At 52.0% G+C, this 19,639-nt stretch overlaps 1 protein-coding gene and 2 non-coding genes across 5 annotated transcripts; all 3 read left to right on the forward strand.

The window, feature by feature from the left end:
* The first annotated feature begins 568 nt into the window (after window positions 1–568).
* EIF4G1 (eukaryotic translation initiation factor 4 gamma 1) lies at window positions 569–19,108 on the forward strand. Of its 3 annotated transcripts, none has more exons than XM_045539816.1 (33): window positions 569–672; window positions 1,493–1,549; window positions 1,774–1,870; window positions 2,171–2,257; window positions 3,348–3,524; window positions 3,732–3,831; window positions 4,916–5,028; window positions 5,861–5,953; window positions 6,162–6,228; window positions 6,523–7,341; window positions 7,608–7,696; window positions 7,786–7,972; window positions 8,060–8,193; window positions 8,314–8,472; window positions 8,634–8,822; window positions 9,007–9,204; window positions 9,423–9,569; window positions 9,782–10,018; window positions 10,162–10,266; window positions 10,369–10,528; window positions 10,749–10,849; window positions 11,463–11,565; window positions 11,809–11,911; window positions 12,134–12,366; window positions 12,515–12,633; window positions 12,751–12,923; window positions 13,246–13,371; window positions 13,520–13,601; window positions 15,062–15,160; window positions 15,266–15,400; window positions 15,535–15,616; window positions 15,758–15,898; window positions 18,485–19,108. In XM_045539816.1, exons 3-33 carry the CDS (start codon window positions 1,811–1,813, stop codon window positions 18,664–18,666), a joined length of 4,800 nt encoding a protein of 1,599 aa, XP_045395772.1. In that variant the 5' UTR covers window positions 569–672; window positions 1,493–1,549; window positions 1,774–1,810; the 3' UTR covers window positions 18,667–19,108. The 3 variants fall into 3 exon arrangements, with proteins under 3 accessions (XP_045395772.1, XP_045395773.1, XP_045395774.1); XM_045539817.1 differs by having other exon boundaries at window positions 8,637–8,822; XM_045539818.1 differs by lacking the exons at window positions 569–672; window positions 1,493–1,549; window positions 1,774–1,870; ... (2 more) ...; window positions 3,732–3,831; window positions 4,916–5,028 and adding an exon at window positions 5,069–5,528.
* LOC123630898 lies at window positions 7,396–7,468 on the forward strand. Its single transcript, XR_006732832.1, has one exon. It is a non-coding gene; the product is annotated as a small nucleolar RNA SNORD66 (small nucleolar RNA).
* Window positions 10,583–10,658, forward strand: LOC123630896. Its single transcript, XR_006732831.1, has one exon. It is a non-coding gene; the product is annotated as a small nucleolar RNA SNORD66 (small nucleolar RNA).
* Window positions 19,109–19,639: the final 531 nt, after the last annotated feature.

A 19,639-nucleotide genomic window follows, 5' to 3' on the forward strand; every position in this document is an offset into this window, starting at 1 on the left:
AGCCTCCCAAGTCCGTAGGACTACAGGTGCACTGCCACCACGCCCTGCTAATTTTTTAATTTTTTGTAGAGAAGGTCTCTAGCTATGTTGCCTGGCTAATCTCAAACTCCTGGGCTCAAGCGATCCTCCCACCTCACTCTCCCAAAATGCTTGGATTACACGCGTGAGCGACCCCTCGCGGCCACTTTCTTTTGTTACAGTCCTTTCAATGATCTAATCTACATTATTTTCAAAGCCTGCATAATTCATATTGTACCACACGATTTACTTAGGCAGGTCTGAGTCTTTAATTTCAGTGTCCTCAGCTCCAGCCCAGCACTTCACCTAGCACTTAGTATGCACTCAATAAATGCTTGCTCAAAGTATGAATGAACTAAAGAGCACGGAACAGAGACGCAGAGGGAGGTAGGTCTGAGAGTTCCAAAGTTCGGGAGGGGACAGGGGGGCGGGCAGTGGCTGTCACGTGACGGGGCGGGGCAAGTCCCATGCGCTCCGTGGCGCAGGGCGCCCGGCGCAACTCCGCCCTCTGCGCCGGTCACGTGGGGGCGCCGGCTGCGCCTGCGGAGAAGCGGTGGCCGCCGAGCGGGATCTGTGCGGGGAGCCGGAAATGGTTGTGGACTACGTCTGTGCGGCTGCGTGGGGCTCGGCCGCGCGGACTGAAGGAGACTGAAGGTAAAGCCGCCATGTCCGGGCCCGACCCGGCCCCCCCACCCCCTCCCCCCGCATCCGCCGCCATCCGGGCCGGGACCGGCCACCCTGCACCGCCGCCCTGGCGCCCTGGCCCCGCGGCCCGAGGCCGGGCCCCGGCCCGCCAGGGCCCGATCCCCGGCCCACGTGTGTCAGGCCTGGCCCGGCCTGGCTGCTGGGTGGGGGTGGGGAGCGCGGGGCCGGACTATGCGGGCCTCGCGGGCTGGGAGGGCGCCGGGTTCGCCGGCCGCGAAATGCCACCTCGGCCCGACTCGAGGAGGCCCGGCGGCCCATGGGCGCAGGCACCGCAGCTCCCAGCCCGCCGCCCCCTCCCCCCTTCGCGGCTAGGCCGCCGGGAAGTGACACGTTGTTCTTTGGCACTGGCCGGCGCCGCGCAGGGAGGGCGCAGGGGAGGGAGGCGGCGGTGGCGGCGGGCAGGGAGGAGCCCCCGGCCCCTCCCGCCCTCCGGGCCGACCCTCACTTGCCTGAAACCGGCTCCTCGACGGCCGCCGCCCGCCTGGCCTTTTAGGGCTTGAATCCCGCCCTTCCTGGCCTATACTTCTGGGCGGTGGCAGGCCTCGCCTCTGGCCCCGCGCGGGTGCCCCGGCGGCAGGCGTACCTTGCGTGCCCCTGGGCCAGGCCTCGAACCCGGTGTCCCCGGGTGGGGGGGTGGGGACACCACGGCCGAAGCAGCTAGCTCCGTTTGTGATCCGGGAGCCTGGTGCCAGCGAGACCTGGAATTTCCGGTCTGGTTGGTCTTGGGCCCCGCGGAGCCAGGTTGATACCCCTCACCTCCCAACCCCAGGCCCTCGGATGCCCAGAACCTGTAGGCCGCACCGTGGACTTATTCTTAACCGAGGGGGTGAGTGAGGGGACTGTTTCAGCAGGCTAGGGGGGTGGTTGGAGGTGATGCGGGTTTGACAACGTGGTGGTGGGGATATAGGCGTGATCTTTTCTGCTCTTTCACTCCCTTGTCACCTCCAGGGCTCCTTATTGGACCCAGCCCTTGCATCAACCCTTCCCTCATTTCATTTGCCTTAAGCTTGGGTCCCTTCCTCTTCTCGAGCTCCACTCTTTTCCTAACAGGTGTTGGGGGGACCCTGATGTTGGGGCACCAAATGAAATGAACAAAGCTCCACAGTCCACAGGCCCCCCACCCGCCCCATCCCCCGGACTCCCACAGGTAATTAGGGAGGAATTAGCAGGAACTGGGGTGGGGGTGGGGGTGGCGGAGACCAAGCAGCCTGTCAGGAACAGGCTCTGACCTCTGGATTTTCCCACCCCCATCTGTGTCAGGGCAAAGTGCAGCTGCCTGCTGCCAAATTGAGACAAGGCCCCTGGGCTCTCCCCCTGGGCTGTCACGGGGAGGGGGTATGTGGACTGCTGAGGCTCTTGCCTAGATCTGCTCCCCTTATTTCACCAGCTTGGGTTTCTGCCCCACCTGGGCTTCCCCTCTTGCTGAACTCTGGTCTCCCCCCTTCAGCCAGCGTTTCCCCCGGGGCAGACAGCACCGGTGGTGTTCAGTACGCCACAAGCGACACAAATGAACACGCCTTCTCAGCCCCGCCAGGTGAGGGGCTGTGGGGAGGGGAGTAGGGGACCTGGGTGGGAGCTGTGGAGAGCTTCGGCCAGTTTAAGCCTAGGATGGAAAATATGGAGGCTGTGTACCTGGCCCCTATTTCCTGACAGTTGCTTTGTGTTCTTTCACGAGGCTCTGCAATTTGCGCTGTTGATTACTTATGGTGGCTGGCCCCCTGGGTAGTATGTAGTTGATAAAGGTGGCATTACTGGGGTCCTGGTGCCTCTGAGGATTGGGGGCAGTACTTTGGGCCCTGCTGCTAACTCTTGCTTTCCTATTTCCTCCTTTTACTGGAGGTTGCCATTGCTCCATTCCCCTCTCTGCTTTCTCTTTGGTCTATGTTGAGATCCACACTCCAGCTGGTTCTTTCTTTCTCTGTTCCTTAACTTCATCCTCACTAAGTAGGATGATTCTTGTCCTATTTCCTTCATTGTTTTTCCCCTCATCACCTTGGGGATAATTTTCTTCTTTCCTGTCCCCATGTGCTCTCAGGGAGGATTCAGGTCTCTGCAGGTAATACTCCTTTCCTAATCTGGACTGTCTCCTGGTCTCACCCTTACCCTTTACCTTAGTCAAGGGCTAGACGCAGGGATTGGGGTCTTCAGGGTGGGGACTTGTTTGCTGTCCAGGTCCTCAGTCTGAGGCTGAGTGATGCATGTTAGGAGCTAAATCTCGAGCGTGTATCTGGGGACTGGGAGACTGTTGCATGTCCTCAGTGCCTTAGGTGGAGCAGTGCATGCTGGGGAGTATGTTGCCCGAATGGGCCTTACTTAGGCATGATGCACCTGGGTGTTAGGAAGCCTCTGCAGAGGGGTAGTCTGGTGGAGGTGACATGAGCATGCATGGCAGTGAGAGAGTAAATATACATGGAATACAAAGTATACATCTGAATTTGGAGGGCATGTGTTCGCACAAGAAACCATTTAACCGTAAGTTTGTCAAGTGGGACTAGGAAAGATTGGTCTCCATGCTCTGAAGCCCACAATACTTCTGCCCAGACTGTAGAGATGTTGTGGAGTGGCTTTTTTGCTGTCCACTTCCTCCCCTTCCCAATGCCAACTGTTTTCCTCCCTCCTGACAGCACTTCTACCCTAGCCGGGCTCAGCCCCCAAGCAGTGCAGCCTCCCGAGTGCAGAGTGCAGCCCCTGCCCGCCCTGGCCCAGCTGCCCATGTCTACCCTGCTGGATCCCAAGTAATGATGATCCCTTCCCAGATCTCCTATTCAGCCTCCCAGGGGGCCTACTACATCCCTGGACAGGTGAGGCTAGAGGCTTGGGGGCTGGAAGCCACAGGACCTTGTACCCCAACCCTCACCCTGATCCTCCAGTTCCACCCCTTTTCCAGAGGTGGTGCTTCCTTCTGGTCATTGCCCAGAGTTGGCTTGTCCTATCTTGCCCTAGATTCTCTTTGGAGTCCATTGTGGTGCTCATAGCTCCCTCAACTCCTTCTCTCCCCCCAACCCCAGGGGCGTTCCACATATGTTGTCCCGACACAGCAGTACCCTGTGCAGCCAGGAGCCCCAGGCTTCTATCCGGGTGCAAGCCCTACAGAATTTGGGACCTACGGTAAGCGGGGGAGGGAGAGTCAGGGGTGAGATGGCATCCCAAGGAGCATCTAAAGTGGTCTACTGATTTCTAAGTGTAGGTCCCTTCCCAGGCTTGGCTTTTGGCCTAAAAATGATAGGGTTAATTAATAGGTAGTAGGAATCAGTGCCTAATATTTAACTGGCGTTGGTGGGAGAAGATTTGATCCTATAGCCAAGAGAGTTAGAATCCTCCCCACGTTAAGGAATATGGGATCAGGCACCAGCTTGAGGGACTGTCATTAGGCTTTCCCTGTGACACTTCTTCCGTGGTTGTTGGGAGCCTGTGTAGCATAGATTTGGGAGGTTTTTGTAGCTCTTTTTCATTTATATTTTAGGAAAGGATTAGTCTGTTCTTTATGGCAGTGGTTTCCAAGTTTTTTGATGACCTGTCAAATTTTGAGTATGTGTTTTTAATACATGTATGTTTTTGTTTGTATATATGTATGCATAATTGAAAAAAATAACACACTTGTGTTTGTTGAAAACAAGTGGAAATTATGGATGAGTTTAAAGAATGCACCCCACTTTAGAGACCATTGCTGTAAGGAATGAATTTCTTCATCCGGAGACCAGTTTATAATGTTACTTTTTGTTTCCTTGTCCCTTTGCAAGGGGCTGGATACTGTAACTGGACTCAAGTTGAGTGAAACAGGGTTAGCAAATCTCTTTCTCTCATTCCCAGCCAAAGATGTGATTCTGTTTCAGGTTCAGAGTATGTGTGTATGTGTTGTGGGGGGCGGGGGGAGTACATACAAAAGATTACATTGTGGGGTAAAAGACTTAAATCCTCCTGGTAGCTGGTGTGTGGTGGGAAAGGAGTGCCTGCCTATGAGATGTGTGTGTGAGGTGTGTGTCAGTGTTAGGAATTCTTGTAAACGCAGTTCAGACTGGTTCCCCAGCTTTGACAGACACTTAATTCCCTGGGGGAGGAGGGCAGGGCAGGGCAAGGGGCCGGCTGTGGGTGATGGGAGGTTCTGGGGTTGGGAGGTGTTTAAGCTGGCATTAGTATATGGTTGGGCCCTGACGTTGCCACCATTTTTCTTCTCTATTCCCCCTTCCCAAAGCTGGCGCTTATTATCCAGCCCAAGGGGTGCAGCAGTTTCCCACTGGTGTGGCCCCTGCCCCGGTTTTGATGAACCAGCCACCCCAGATTGCTCCCAAGAGGGAGCGTAAGACGGTAAGTAGCAGCATAGCAGCAAGGGGCTCTGGGACATCTGGGAAGGGGAGAACCAAGGTCAGGTGCCTCCAGGACATTGTGTCTGAGGGAGCTGGAATTTAAGGAAGGAGGTCTTCAGCTGAGAGTGGGCAGAGAATGGGGGTCTGTGGAGTGTTCAGGTTTTATGTAAAGTACTAAGATCTCAGTATAGAAACAGCTCATGGGAGGGCAGAAGTGGCTAGCGGGGAAGTTCCTGAGAGACTTGGGCTCTGGGGGTTCGTAAGAACTGTGCTTGGTTTTGGGTTTCTGGTGGCTTGCCTTGGAAATGGTTTGTTTTCTGTGGCCCCGCCCCCACTCCCCCCAGTCCTGGAAGCTTTCAAGGCCTCCGCCTCTGCTCAGTCCTCAAGCCCTGGGCGTGGTGCCCAGAATAGGGTGCCAGAGCTGGGGAAGCCGCTGAGTCACTCTGGCTCCACCCACTGGATCTGGGCCCTGCCCCCAGAGATCAGGCAGACTAGCCACAAGTGAGCTGAATGGGTGCTGGATGGGGGTCCTGGGCCCCAGGGTGTGCATCCACTGACTTGGGGACTGCTGGTGGGGCAGGGATGAGGGAGGGAGGGGCATTGTGATGTACAGGGCTGCTCTGTGAGGTCAAGGGTCTCTTAGGGGTGGGGGCTAGGACAGAAACTACAAGAGCAGCCGGATGGGTTGACAGTAGAACTCATGGGGTTTCTGGCACCCACCCACCTGCTTCCCAGTAGGGGGTGGGGGGTTGGCCTGGAGTCTTAAGAGTGGGGCAGGGCGGAGAGGTGGGCTCCTCCTGCTTCCCACTCATCCTATAGCTTTCTTTCCCCAGATCCGAATTCGAGATCCAAACCAAGGAGGAAAGGATATCACCGAGGAGATCATGTCTGGGGCCCGCACTGCCTCCACTCCCACCCCTCCCCAGGTACTGTCTGCTCTTTGAGTGATCCCCTGGCTGGGATGGCTGTTCTGCCCTGGACTCCCAAGTCCCTTGATCTTTTCTTTCTTTCAACTAAGGGATTTATTTCCCTGCTTTCCTGGATTTCTAGGCAGAGCTAACTTAAAAATGGCTCTAGTAAAGAAGGGTTGTGGGACTCTTCAGTGCAAACTTGGTAACCCTTTGTGTCCTGCAGACGGGAGGCGGTATGGAGCCTCAAGCTAATGGGGAGACGCCCCAAGTTGCTGTCATTGTCCGGCCAGGTAAGTAAGCAGATGGGAGAGAGCTTTCATAGGGAAAAAGGAGTGTGGCAGCTTAAATGCCAAGAAGGTGGGGTGACTTGAACTGGGTGTCAGAGGAAAATAACTTAGGTTTCAGGTAGTGGAAATTTGAGGGTGGATTGGGTTTTGGATGGGAAGGGAAAAATAGCTTAGATGAGAGAAGGTTAGAGAGGGTGAGGTGTTAAGATGGGAATACCTTGCTGGGAGGAGGGGAGGAGGAACAGCAGCAGTGGAGGACTTGCCTTGAGTTACTCATTCTTCCTTCCTGTGCTGCAGATGACCGGTCACAGGGAGCAATCACTGGGGTCCGGCCAGGACTGCCTGGCCCAGAGCACAGCCCTTCAGAATCCCAGCCTTCATCACCTTCTCCAACCCCATCACCACCCCCAATCTTGGAGCCGGGGTCTGAGGCTAATCTCACAGTCCTCTCTATTCCTGGGGACACCATGACAACGGGGATGATACAAATGTCTGTAGAAGAATCAACTCCCATCCCCCATGAAACTGGGGAGCCATATTGCCTCTCTCCAGAACCAACTCCTCTCGCTGAACCCATACTGGAAGTAGAAGTGACACTTAGCAAACCAATTCCAGAATCCGAGTTCTCTTCCAGTCCTCTCCAGGTTCCCACCCCCCTGCCATCTCACACAGTGGAAATTCATGAGCCTAATGGCGTGGTCCCGTCTGAGGATCTGGAACCAGAGGAGGAGTCAAGCCCAGAGCTTGCCCTTCTCCCTCTCCCGGCTTGCCCTTCCGAATCTCCTGTGCCCATTGCTCCCACTGCCCAACCTGAGGAACTGCTCAACGGAGCCCCCTCGCCACCAGCTGTGGACTTAAGCCCAGTCAGTGAGCCAGAGGAGCAGCCCAAGGAGGTTACAGTGTCATCGGCCCCTGCTACCATCCTCACTGCCACTCCAGCTATGGCTCCTTCAGCTACTTCCCCTGCTCAGGAAGAGGAAATAGAGGAAGAAGAAGAAGAAGGAGAAGCAGGAGAAGTTGAGAGTGAGAAGGGAGGAGAGGAACTCCTTCCCACAGAGAGCGCCCCTGTCCCAGCCCATTCATCCCAGAATTTGGAGGCAGCAGCAACCACCCAAGGTAAGGTGGGGCTGGATAGTGGAGGTGGCGCTGGCTGGGGGTGTGGTTCCTTGTCTTTACTGATGACTTCCCATCTGTGCCTTCATGTCTGGGTCAGAGAAGGCCTGTGGTGGAACCTAGATTAAGGTTTTAAGCCTAGAGAGGGTGTGATGGGAAGAGGGAATATTGTACTGTGGCAGCTTTTTATTTCCGAGGAGTTGGGGGTGCTCCCTAAATTGTTCCCACCCCTGCTTTTCTTTTTTTGTTTTTCTTTTTTTTTTAATTAGTGGCAGTGTCTGTGCCAAAGAGGAGACGGAAAATTAAGGAGCTAAATAAGAAGGAGGCTGTGGGAGACCTTCTAGATGCCTTTAAGGAGGTAAGGGAGCAGAAAAGTGGGGGAGGGCAGAGATTGGGTGTGGAACAGTGGTCATTCTGCAACCAAAACGGAATGTTCTGTTGTTTCAGGTGAACCTGACAGTACCAGAGGTGGAGAATCAGCCTCCTGCAGTCAACAATCCACGCCCAGAGTCTGAGGGCAGCAGTGTGCCCCCACGACCTGAGGAGTCAGATGAGACCTGGGACTCAAAGGAAGACAAAATTCACAATGCTGAGAACATTCAGCCTGGGGAACAGAAGTACGAATATAAGTCAGGTATGCTGAAGGAAGGGTTGGGAATGACTGAGTAGTCTTGTCAAGGTCCCAGGAAACAGCATGATGGGTTCACGCTCTTTCTTGCAGATCAGTGGAAGCCTCTAAACCTTGAGGAGAAAAAGCGTTATGACCGTGAGTTCCTACTTGGCTTTCAGTTCATCTTTGCCAGTATGCAGAAGCCAGAGGGATTGCCCCATATTAGTGATGTTGTGCTGGACAAGGTTGGTGACTTGAGGGGGAGGAGAAGTTTGGGCTGGGTGGATAAGGAAAAATCCTGAGGTCCTGAAAGAGTAGTCAGTAGTCCTAGCCTGCTTCTGAGAACTTCCCTGTCCTCTTTGCAGGCCAATAAAACACCGCTGCGACCACTGGATCCCACCAGACTACAAGGCATAAATTGTGGCCCAGATTTCACTCCGTCCTTTGCCAACCTTGGCCGACCAGCACTTAGCAACCGTGGGCCCCCAAGGGGTGGGCCAGGTGGGGAGCTGCCCCGCGGGCCGGTGAGTGGGGCTGGTTAAGGGGGCAAGTGGGCAAGGGGCAGGGGTAGGTGGCTCCCTTGTATCTCATTGCCAGATTAGTTTGCTCTGGAGATGTGTGGTAGCGGTGGCACATGTTGTGCTGACTAGTTCTGTGTCTTCTCTTGTCCTCGTCCCTTGCTTAGCAGGCTGGCCTGGGACCTCGACGTTCTCAGCAGGGCCCCAGAAAGGAACCACGCAAGATCATTGCCACAGTGTTGATGACCGAGGATATAAAACTGAACAAAGCAGAAAAGGCCTGGAAACCCAGCAGCAAGCGGACGGCGGCTGATAAGGACCGAGAGGAAGAGGATGCTGATGGCAGCAAAACCCAGGTACTGGCAAGTCCTGTTTTTGGTCTCCATTTCTCTTTAAGGTCTGTCGTCTGAGCCAACTTTGCCCTCTTTGTGTCTGCCCATCTTTATGACTAACATCTGCGTAGGTCCCCACCATCCTCTCTGGCCTCTCCTCTTCTAAGAACCTCACTGGATCCTCTGTCTTCTGTCTCCTATCCCCCAGGACCTGTTCCGCAGGGTGCGCTCCATTCTGAATAAGCTGACACCCCAGATGTTCCAGCAGCTGATGAAGCAAGTGACACAGCTGGCCATTGACACCGAGGAACGCCTCAAAGGGGTCATTGACCTCATCTTTGAGAAGGCCATTTCAGAGCCCAACTTCTCTGTAGCCTATGCCAACATGTGCCGCTGCCTCATGGCGGTTAGTTTCCACTGTTTTCTAAATCTCTGGGTCTAGTTTCTTTCTGTTCCCAAGACTCCTTGAGCCCAGCTTCTTGGTTCTCCTCCAACCTATGCTGTTGATGGCAGCCAGGAGGAGGCAGAGCTGGGGCCAGAGGTCTTCCTGGGTCAGGTAGTTAAAGACTCTTGGAGGGCCTTCCCTGCACTAGCCTGAAATATGACATTGTCTTTGACCAACAGCTGAAAGTGCCCACTACAGAAAAGCCAACAGTGACCGTGAACTTCCGAAAACTCTTGTTGAATCGCTGTCAGAAGGAATTTGAGAAAGACAAAGATGATGATGAGGTTTTTGAGAAGAAGCAAAAAGAGATGGATGAAGCTGCTACGGTGAGAGAAAACCCACCAATTCTGCGCCCCACACGGCTGTTACTTAGTTGTAGAATTCAGGGTGGGAATAGTGGTAAAGGGGGGTGAGGGATTCTCTGCCTCAGGGCCTAAGTGCTTACTGCTAGGTTTGGATATCCAGATGGTAAAGGAGAAGGGTTTTAGCTAAGTGGCTTGGTATCTTTTTGACCTGATCCCTGCCCCATGACTGGCAGGCAGAGGAACGGGGACGTCTGAAGGAAGAGCTGGAAGAGGCTCGGGACATAGCCCGGCGGCGCTCTTTAGGGAATATCAAGTTTATTGGGGAGCTGTTCAAGCTAAAGATGTTAACAGAGGCAATAATGCATGACTGTGTGGTGAAACTGCTTAAGAACCATGATGAAGAGTCCCTCGAATGCCTGTGCCGTCTGCTCACCACCATTGGCAAAGACCTAGACTTTGAAAAAGCTAAGGTAGGGGTCCTTGCATGTGGAGGGGGATGGGCTGAAGCCCATGGGGCCCACTGAACCACAGTGGAGCTGAGGGCCTGAGGAGGGGCAGGGCCTACAGTTGGAGGTGAGGTGTTAGAAGTTCTGATCTCTTTGTTCCTCCCTAGCCCCGAATGGATCAGTATTTCAACCAGATGGAAAAAATCATTAAAGAAAAGAAGACATCATCCCGCATCCGCTTTATGCTGCAGGATGTGCTGGATCTGCGAGGGGTATGCATCTCCTTCCCCCTGCCAGACCACTGCCCCCAGTTCTCGACACTGTCTTGTCTGGCCCTTCCTGACAATTATGTGACTGGCCCCCTGTCCCCACAGAGCAATTGGGTTCCGCGCCGAGGGGATCAGGGTCCCAAGACCATTGACCAGATCCACAAGGAGGCAGAGATGGAGGAGCATCGGGAGCACATCAAAGTGCAGCAGCTCATGGCCAAGGGCAGCGACAAGCGTCGGGGTGGCCCTCCAGGCCCACCTATCAGTGAGTTTGAGGCTAGGATTGAGGAGGGGGCAGCAAAGGGACTGAGGTTGTACTTTCCTCTGATGACTTCATGTTAGTGCCATGTGTCTGGGCCACTGAGACCCCATGATGGAACTGAGGATCTGAGGAAGGGAGGTTGGGGGTGGCCCAAGGGGAAGGAGCTATTAGGAAATCTAATACTCATTTTATGGCATTGTCCCCCACCCTGTTTTTGTCCCAGGCCGTGGCCTTCCACTTGTGGATGATGGTGGCTGGAACACAGTCCCCATCAGCAAAGGCAGCCGCCCCATTGACACCTCACGACTCACGAAGATCACCAAGGTAGGGGTGTGTGCATAGGGGTAATGCTGGTGAGGTGGAGGGTAGAGAGGGATCAAGCGGCATTAAGCTCAGGTTTGGATCCTAGTCATCTTGCTTTTCTAAGTTTGTGAAGGTGACAGCTGAATTGTTCGTCTTAGACGAACTGGTTAGGTTGCTAGACAGGACTGCCAGCTCTCTAGGGAGTGAGTATATTCTTATCAGTCTGGGTCAGTGACTGGCAAACTGATACGTACACCAAATCCAGCCTGTTGCCTGCTTCTGTACATCCTGTGAGCTAGGAATGGTTTTTATGTTTTTAAATGGTTGAGAAAAATAAAAAAGTATATGGTAACTATGATGTGGAAGTCAAATAAAATTTAAATTTCAGTATTCACAAATAAAGTTTTATTGGAACACAGTCACAGTTATTCCTTTAAGCATCATCTATGGTGCTTTCATCCTACAGTGTTAGAATTGAGTATTTACAATAGAGACTGTCTGGCTCTGTACAGAAAAAGTTTGTCTGATCTCTGGTCTGGGACCTTCAGTACCTTTGTGGCTGTGTATAGCGGTGCTGGCTGAGGGATTCTGCCAGGTCAGACCCGTGACTTGAATCCTTTTCCTCCTCCTTCAGCCTGGCTCCATTGATTCTAACAACCAGCTCTTTGCACCTGGAGGACGACTGAGCTGGGGCAAGGGCAGCAGCGGAGGCTCAGGAGCCAAGCCCTCAGATGCAGGTACGGAGATCGCTGTTGCTGTAAGGAGCTAGTGGTTATTAATCTGAGCTCCCTTGAGGGCAGAGCCTTGCCTAGAAGGGAGGCTTCCAGTACAAGGTGGTTAAGTAATACAGGTAATGTTGGAGACATATATGTGGTTTCAGAGATTGAACTGCTTAACTCTTGGGACTGAGACCAAATGTCCTAAACTGGCAGATAGAGGAGAAGATGCAAGAAAGTAATTCACGTTTTCTGCCTTCCCAGGATCAGAAGCTGCTCGTCCAGCTACTAGTATCTTAAATCGCTTCTCAGCCCTTCAACAAGCAGTACCCACGGAAAGCACAGATAACAGACGTGTGGTACAGAGGTGAGGTTTCCTATGTGTCAGTGTTCTTCACACTGATTATGTGATTGCCTTGTGCTTGATGCCGTAGGGTGGGAATTTCTCATACCTGTCATTCTCCAAGCCCTTGGGTTAGATTGGGCCATAATTCATTCTGCCAAGATCAAGGCCCGACAGTTGCTTAGCATGTTCGAGGGAGTGCCTGGGCAGTACAGGTGAGAGACAACATGCCTATTTTTTTTCTAGGAGTAGCTTGAGCCGGGAACGAGGTGAAAAAGCTGGAGACCGGGGAGACCGCCTAGAGCGGAGTGAACGGGGAGGTGACCGTGGGGACCGGCTTGATCGTGCACGGACACCTGCCACGAAGCGGAGCTTCAGCAAGGAAGTGGAGGAGCGGAGTAGAGAGCGGCCCTCCCAGCCTGAGGGACTGCGCAAAGCAGCTAGCCTCACAGAGGATCGGGACCGTGGGCGGGATGCTGGTGAGGGGCTGGCAGAAGATTGGAGGGGGGAGGGAAGGGTGTTGGCTGGCTTGAGCCTAGCTGCTCCCCAGCTCTCTTGAGAGCTCCAAACCCTGTTTGCTGGGAAGGCTGGAACTGAATAGTCTCTCTGATCTGTGTTCTCCCACAGTGAAGCGAGAAGCTACCCTTCCCCCGGTAAGCCCCCCAAAGGCCGCACTCTCTGAGGAGGAGCTGGAGAAGAAATCCAAGGCCATCATTGAGGAATACCTCCATCTCAATGACATGAAGGTAGGCAGTGGGAAGGGTCTGGGTGATTGAGGAGGGGGCTGGGAGGAGGGAGCCATGCTAACAGGCATGGGGGGCCAGACAGTGACCACTTTCCTTGCTGTGCCCTGTGCCTCATAGGAGGCAGTACAGTGTGTGCAAGAGCTGGCCTCACCCTCCCTGCTCTTCATCTTTGTACGGCATGGTGTTGAGTCTACACTGGAGCGCAGCGCCATTGCTCGTGAGCGTATGGGGCAGCTGCTACACCAGCTTCTCTGTGCAGGACACCTCTCCACTGCTCAGTACTACCAAGGGTATGACCAGCTTCTGAGGGCCTCCCACTTTTACAGACCGTTCCTTTGTGGGGCCCCTTGAACCTTTCATGAGAATGTAGGCTTCTCAGCCATTCTGGTCAACACGCTTTTCGGGGGGGTTGGTGAAGGGGGTGAACAATCTTAAGGATAAGAAGGTGGCCTTAGCTTGAGATAATTGCCCCATGTCTAGAAAAATCATTCCGGGAGTGGGGTGGGGCTTCACAGTTGATCCTTTAGCTATGACATGCCTTATTACCCCAGAAGGAGGGGGCGTCTTGGTCTATCTTCCCTAGAATGTCCTGACTTTGAATTCCCTTTGCAGGCTGTATGAAATCCTGGAATTGGCTGAAGACATGGAAATTGACATCCCCCACGTGTGGCTCTACCTAGCGGAACTCGTAACACCCATTCTGCAGGAAGGTGGGGTGCCCATGGGGGAGCTATTCCGGTAAGTCTCCGTTGGTGAAATTCAGGGAAGACAGGAGAAAGTGGGGAGTGTAGGGAGGTATGGCAGGTTTGATGCTTGGGTTTGGAGAGGGAGGGAGTAGGGTTGAGAGAATTGTGGAGGCTGTCAACAATGTGTTTTTCTCTTGTAGGGAGATTACAAAGCCTCTAAGACCCCTGGGCAAAGCTGCTTCCCTATTGCTGGAGATCCTGGGCCTCCTATGCAAAAGCATGGTGAGTGAGGGCCTTTCTGAAGGTGATGTGTTCAGGACTCCTCTTACCATGCGGTTTTGGCTCCTTGGAATGGCCCTGAAGCTTCATGTCATGGTCCATTGGTGGGATGGAGTAATGGTGATGACAGTGCTATGTTGGTACTTGGGAGAGGAAACATTGAGGTGGGCAGTCTCCTGCAGGCCAGTTCCTGTCATGAGTTCTGGCCAAGGCTGGAGGAGGATGGCAAGCTAAGACTCTAGGCCCATGATTGATTGATTCGTTCATTCATTCAACTAGTGTTTGAACACTTATCACATACTAAGCACTGGGGATAGAGCAATGAATAAAACGGTTAGGAAACAAGCTGATAGAGAAAAAGTAAGAAGTGACAGCTTAATAAAAACAACAGTGTGAAGCAAAGTGTGAAATAAACTAGTTGAAATGTAGTGGGTGTCTTAAGTACTGTGAGGTTGCAAAGAATTTGGTGGTATTCATGACAGAAGGCTTCTAACATACAAAGGCAAAAGATGCAGAAAGTCAGGCTGGGTGTTGTACTTAGAAGTTGGGATGTGCAGTTTCAAAAGAGTTCATCTATCTGGGAGCTGGAAGAATAAGATTTTGGATTGAAAGGAATTATTTTTTCAGCGTTACATAATCTTTTTAGATACATGTGTACCAGGACAAGTTCTTTTTTAAAACAAGCATATTGAACTATTTATGTATTTCATTGATTAGATTATAAGACATTTACATGCTGCTGAGAAAGAAAAGACTTACAGTCCTATTTTTAAAATGCAATATATCAACTGTGAGACAACTTTAATGGTGAAAATGAAAAAATGGGCAACTTTTAAAATCTATGAACTGCGATAATCTTGTTAACAGCTGGTGCCATCCTGAATACCAATTATGAAAGAGTAGTGCCTTTAGAGTCTCTTGCTTTTTACAGAAAATGGGTTCAAATTGGCTGTTTTTGTGGGGATTTCTAGTATGTTGGAGATGAAGCATATGTGCTTCTAAGATTTTCTGGATTAAGGAAATAAGCATATTTGTTAGAAGTAGTCCCTTCCTGTAAGTAAGCATTTGCTGCTTGGAATAATGGAAAACCAAGCTGCTGTAGGTAAAGAAATGTAGGTGAGAGTAGAAGGCTAGGATGAAGTATTTGGATTTGTTTTTTTGCCTTTGAGAATCCTGCAAGAGTTAATTGACATTTTTTCTGAGAGGCTCTTAGGTCATTTTCCCTGCCCTAGTGTCAGCACTGTGGTGGATGAGTTCTTATTTATTTGAGTGGTTTGACTGACATTGGTGCCCTGCACTAGACTGTAGACATTGAAGGATTGTTCCTGTTGGTACCTCTATGGCATCGTTAGCTCCTAGCAGGTACCTAGTAGGCCTTCAGTAAGTATTGTTGGGTGACTGTTGTGGAGCTGATAAGTCCTTAGAAAGAGGAAGGATTGCTAAGTTGGTCTTGTGCTTTCCAGGGTCCCAAAAAGGTGGGGACACTGTGGCGAGAAGCTGGGCTCAGCTGGAGGGAATTTCTACCAGAAGGCCAGGACATTGGTGCATTCGTCGCTAAACAGGTTTGGAGTTAGATTAATTCTAGCATTTGGGGCTGTCCAGTCTTTGTCCTCATCTCTCACATGGTGCACCTAGCCTCTCTTGACTGTGGGCCTTTTTGGTTGCAGAAGGTGGAGTATACTCTGGGAGAGGAGTCAGAATCCCTTGGCCAGAGGGCACTCCCCTCCGAGGAGCTGACCAAGCAGCTGGAGAAGCTGCTGAAGGAGGGCAGCAGTAACCAGCAGGTGTTTGACTGGATAGAGGTATGCTTCTCCTGGATATTGGGGGAGGGGAGGGTAAAGGAAAGGTATTTCTTGGGGCAGGGTTGGGGGTGACAAGAATGAAGACTTAAGGGCACAATTCAGAACTCTTGGGCCATTTGTTTTCTCCTGCACAGGCCAACCTGAGTGAGCAGCAGATAGCATCCAACACATTAGTTCGAGCCCTCATGACAGCTGTCTGCTATTCTGCAATCATCTGTAAGAGGAGTTAGGGAGATGGCAGGGCGAGGGTGGACCCGAAAGACAAATGGATGGAGGGGGGTTTCAGTTTGCCTCCTGCTTTCAAACCAGGCTAAGGGTACATTATGCCACTTATCATCCCTGTCTTGTTCCTTATAGTTGAGACTCCCCTCCGAGTGGATGTTGCAGTGCTGAAAGCGCGAGCGAAACTGCTAGAGAAGTACCTGTGTGACGAGCAGAAGGAGTTGCAGGCGCTCTATGCCCTTCAGGCCCTTGTAGTGACCTTAGAACAGCCCGCCAGTAAGAGCCACACAGGGACCAGGGGGTAGGGTGGAGGGACTGCCAGATAGCAGGGTGCAGTGGTGGAAGGGTCTCAATCCAAGAAAGGTGGGTAGTCATTGAAGTGCACAATGCCCATATGGTTTAATTCCTTTTCCCTCCATTTGTGTCTTTGTCTACAAGTGGAAGGAGTGAAACTTGGCTTTGACAATTAATTGACTACGTGCTTTGTGCCTATCCATCTGTTTGATGCCACCGGTGCAGGGATGGTAAATGGCAGCATCTATCTCTGCCTGGTACAGGGCTAAAATGCTTATCTTGCCTTGTTCAGTCCTCACAGCTATTGTTCAGGGTAGATGGTATCCCCATTTTCCATATGGGGAGACCAAGGTCTAGTTTACCATATCTGAAGTTATGCTTCAACACATAGGTATGTATCAGGGCACTGGGATGTTCACAGTAAGTCAAGCATAGTTCCTGTGCTAACATAGATTCAGAAACATGTAAGTATGAGAAGATGGGTAATCAATCTCTGCGGGGAGTATACCTTGTCTGAGGGATGATGGATGGAAATTAGCTAAATGACAAATGGTGGGGGGGACTTTAAACAAAGGCATTGTGTGTGTGCTTTCTGTGGTAGGAAGAACTTGACACAAGGGAAAAGAACTATTGAGGAAGGCCAGTGTGGGAGAGCACAGCAGCTGGTCATAAGTGAGGAAAGATGGGGCTGGAGAGACAAACCTTGCCCGGTCATGCAGGGCGGTGTGACCTATGGCAAGAGTTTTAGGCTTTAGCCTCAGGGCAGGAAAGGGCCTTGATCGAATTTTAAGCAAGGAATAAAATAATTAGGTCCTAGTCTTTAGATCATCCTGGCCATAGTGGGAAGAATGGTTTGGGATGTGAGAGTGAATGTGGCAGGATCAGCACTAGTGCTTCAGCCTTGCTGGTGACAATGGAAATAGGGGAAGAGTTGGCAGATTCAAGGGCTACTTAGGAAGTGGAGTTGACAGCTTTTAGTTAACAAGGAGGGGGACATGCAAAATTAGAAGTCCTGGATGACTGCCAGGATGGTTTTAAACCAGGATGGGTTTAGAGTTGATAGTGTGGTGGTGTTCGCTGGGGTAGGGAACAGTGGATCAAGCTTAGTTTGTGGTCTCTGGGTTGGGGAATCATGTAGACAGCCGGGTATCTATCCATTTGTAGAGGAAGAGGTCAGGGCAAGAGGCAACATCGTGAGTTGCTGGCAGAGGGTAACACATGGGGGTCACAAACGGATATGGGTTTGCTAGAGGAAGAGTGATGAGGACCTGGGATAGAACCCCGAGGAGGTGGAGGGAATGCACAGTTAGGGACAAAGGAGGACAGGCCCTGTAAACAAAGGGCAAATTGTAGGAGAGGGAAGTGGTAAATAATGCTAGATGCTGCTGAGCGTCCCACAGGAGCAGACCTGAAAATTAAATAATAAATATATTACCTTTGTAATGTAAAAACATGGAGGTCACCTTGGCAAAAACCATATTTGGTAGATTGGAAAAGACTGAGAAACGCTTGACTGGGACAGGAAAGAAAACAGCAAGTGTAGACAAATCTTATTTAGCCTAAGAGATAGTGTTTAAAGGGGGCATTTTATGTTTAGATGGGAGAAACTCAGACTGGAAAATAAAGGGCAGAGTGGATAATGAATTCTGTAGGGTCCTTGGGTGGGTGTGCATGGTATTTGGAGCATGAGCATAAGTGAAGGATCTGCTGTGGCCATTGCTGGGGGGTGGGGGCAGCTGTAACCACAGGCAGTTTCTGTGCATGCCCTGAGGGACATTCTGGCTTGTAGCTTCTCCTAGGTGGCTTAGTCAGGATTTCACCCAGGTTTGGACTTAAGATCCTGTGCTTGATTTAGTTGACTTACTCTGCTTCCCTTTATTTTTAGGCGTATAAGGTTTGGTTTGGGAAGTCTGGCAGTGTGGTGCGGGGGATGGGGTATGTTGTGTTACGACAAGTGCTTGGCTACCTAGCAGCCAGCGGTGGAGGAGAAAGGGGGTCAGAGTAGGGGGTGCTTGAGTTGAGTCTTGAAGGAATTTACTAGGAAGGTGACAAGAGAAAGGATGTTCCTGGCAAAGGGTAATTGCACCCACAAAAGTGTCAAGGCCAGAGAGGGTGTGTGTTCAGGAGATGTGTGGGAAGGGAGAAGAAATTTGGGTCAAGAGTTCCTCAGGATCTCTTTGGAGGCCAGTGAATGTTCCAGGCTACACCCTTGATGTTTGTGAGTAATACATCTGGGACTGTAGTAATATCCCAAATTCAAGAGTACCAATTTGAATATAGTTTTCCCGTTAAATGTATCATGAGTGAAGAAGTCTGAAACTGCCAAGGTGAGGCTGGGTAAGTTTTAAGGTTTTTTTTTGATGGCCAAGTGACTCATTTCTGTGCACCAGTTTCTTAGATCATGACATTAGCATCCGGTTGGGACCCTAGTCACTCTGGAATGGTCACAAATGTTAGGACAGTGGGGCAGGGTCTTGTTTTTAACAGTGGAGCTAGGAAGGGACCCCTGGGGACAGACTGAGGTGGCTATGGCCAGTCACCTCTAATTGCTGCCCTGCCTGCTTGCAGACCTGCTTCGGACATTCTTTGATACCCTGTATGACGAGGACGTGGTGAAGGAGGACGCCTTCTACAGCTGGGAGAGTAGCAAAGACCCCGCTGAGCAGCAGGGCAAGGGTGTAGCCCTTAAATCTGTCACAACGTTCTTCAATTGGCTTCGACAGGAGGAGGAGGAGTCTGACCACAACTGAGGGCTGGTGGGGCTGGGCACTTGGAGCCCCATGGACATGCAGATGGCCCAGCCAGCCGCCTGGACTGCAGGGGGGCGGTGGCAGCGGCGGCGGTGGCAGTGGGTGCCTGTAGTGCGATGTGTCTGAGCTAATAAAGTGGCTGAAGAGGCAGGATGGCTTGGGGCTGCCTGGGGCCCCCCTCCAGGATGCTGCCAGGTGTCCCTCTCCTCCCCCTGGGGCACAGAGATATATTATATATAAAGTCTTGAAATTTGGTGTGTCTTGGGGGGGGCACCACTGCTTGCCCCTGGGGTCCTTTTTTATTTTCTGAAAAATCACTCTTGGGACTGCCGTCCTCGCTGCTGGGGGCGTATGCCCCAGCCCCTGCACCACCCCTGCTGCTGCCTGGGCAGGGGGAAGGGGGGGCACGGTGCCTGTAATTATTAAACATGAATTCAATTAAGTTCACTGCTTCTGCTTTATGGCCTGTTCCCTCTGGAGAAGGGGTTGCATAGATGGATATTCTCTTATCCAGAGCTGGCACTGTAACACTGTTCCCTGTAACCTGGCACCCCTCCTGCCTCTGCCCCTATCCACGGTTGCAGCGGTCTGGGGAGTCACTTCCCTGGGAGGTTGGGCTCTTGACGTGATGGGGTGCTCTTTTGGTTAGGAGAAAAGGGAGGTTAGTATTAGAACGTTCTTGCTGGCCTCTTGCTCTCCTACCAGAATGTGGTACAATGCCCTGTGAAGGCTCTGGATTTCAGGCTGTTTATAGCCAGAGGATCCCTTTATGGCTTCAGGGTGTCATCTGTAAAATGAGGGGGTTGGATACAAGGCTTTCTGTCCCCGTGTAGTATGACTGGGCGGGCCCGGGTGAGTTTCCGCCTCCCCTGTCTTTCTGGTGGCTCCACAGTCGGGCCTGGAGGAGAAGACTGGCCTGGGGCCGCCGTTGCACGGCCGTGACGTCGGCTGCGCCCCGCCTGCTCTGAGGGTG

The sequence above is a fragment of the Lemur catta genome, chromosome 1 (assembly GCF_020740605.2).
Source record: "Lemur catta isolate mLemCat1 chromosome 1, mLemCat1.pri, whole genome shotgun sequence".
Lineage (NCBI taxonomy): Eukaryota > Metazoa > Chordata > Mammalia > Primates > Lemuridae > Lemur > Lemur catta.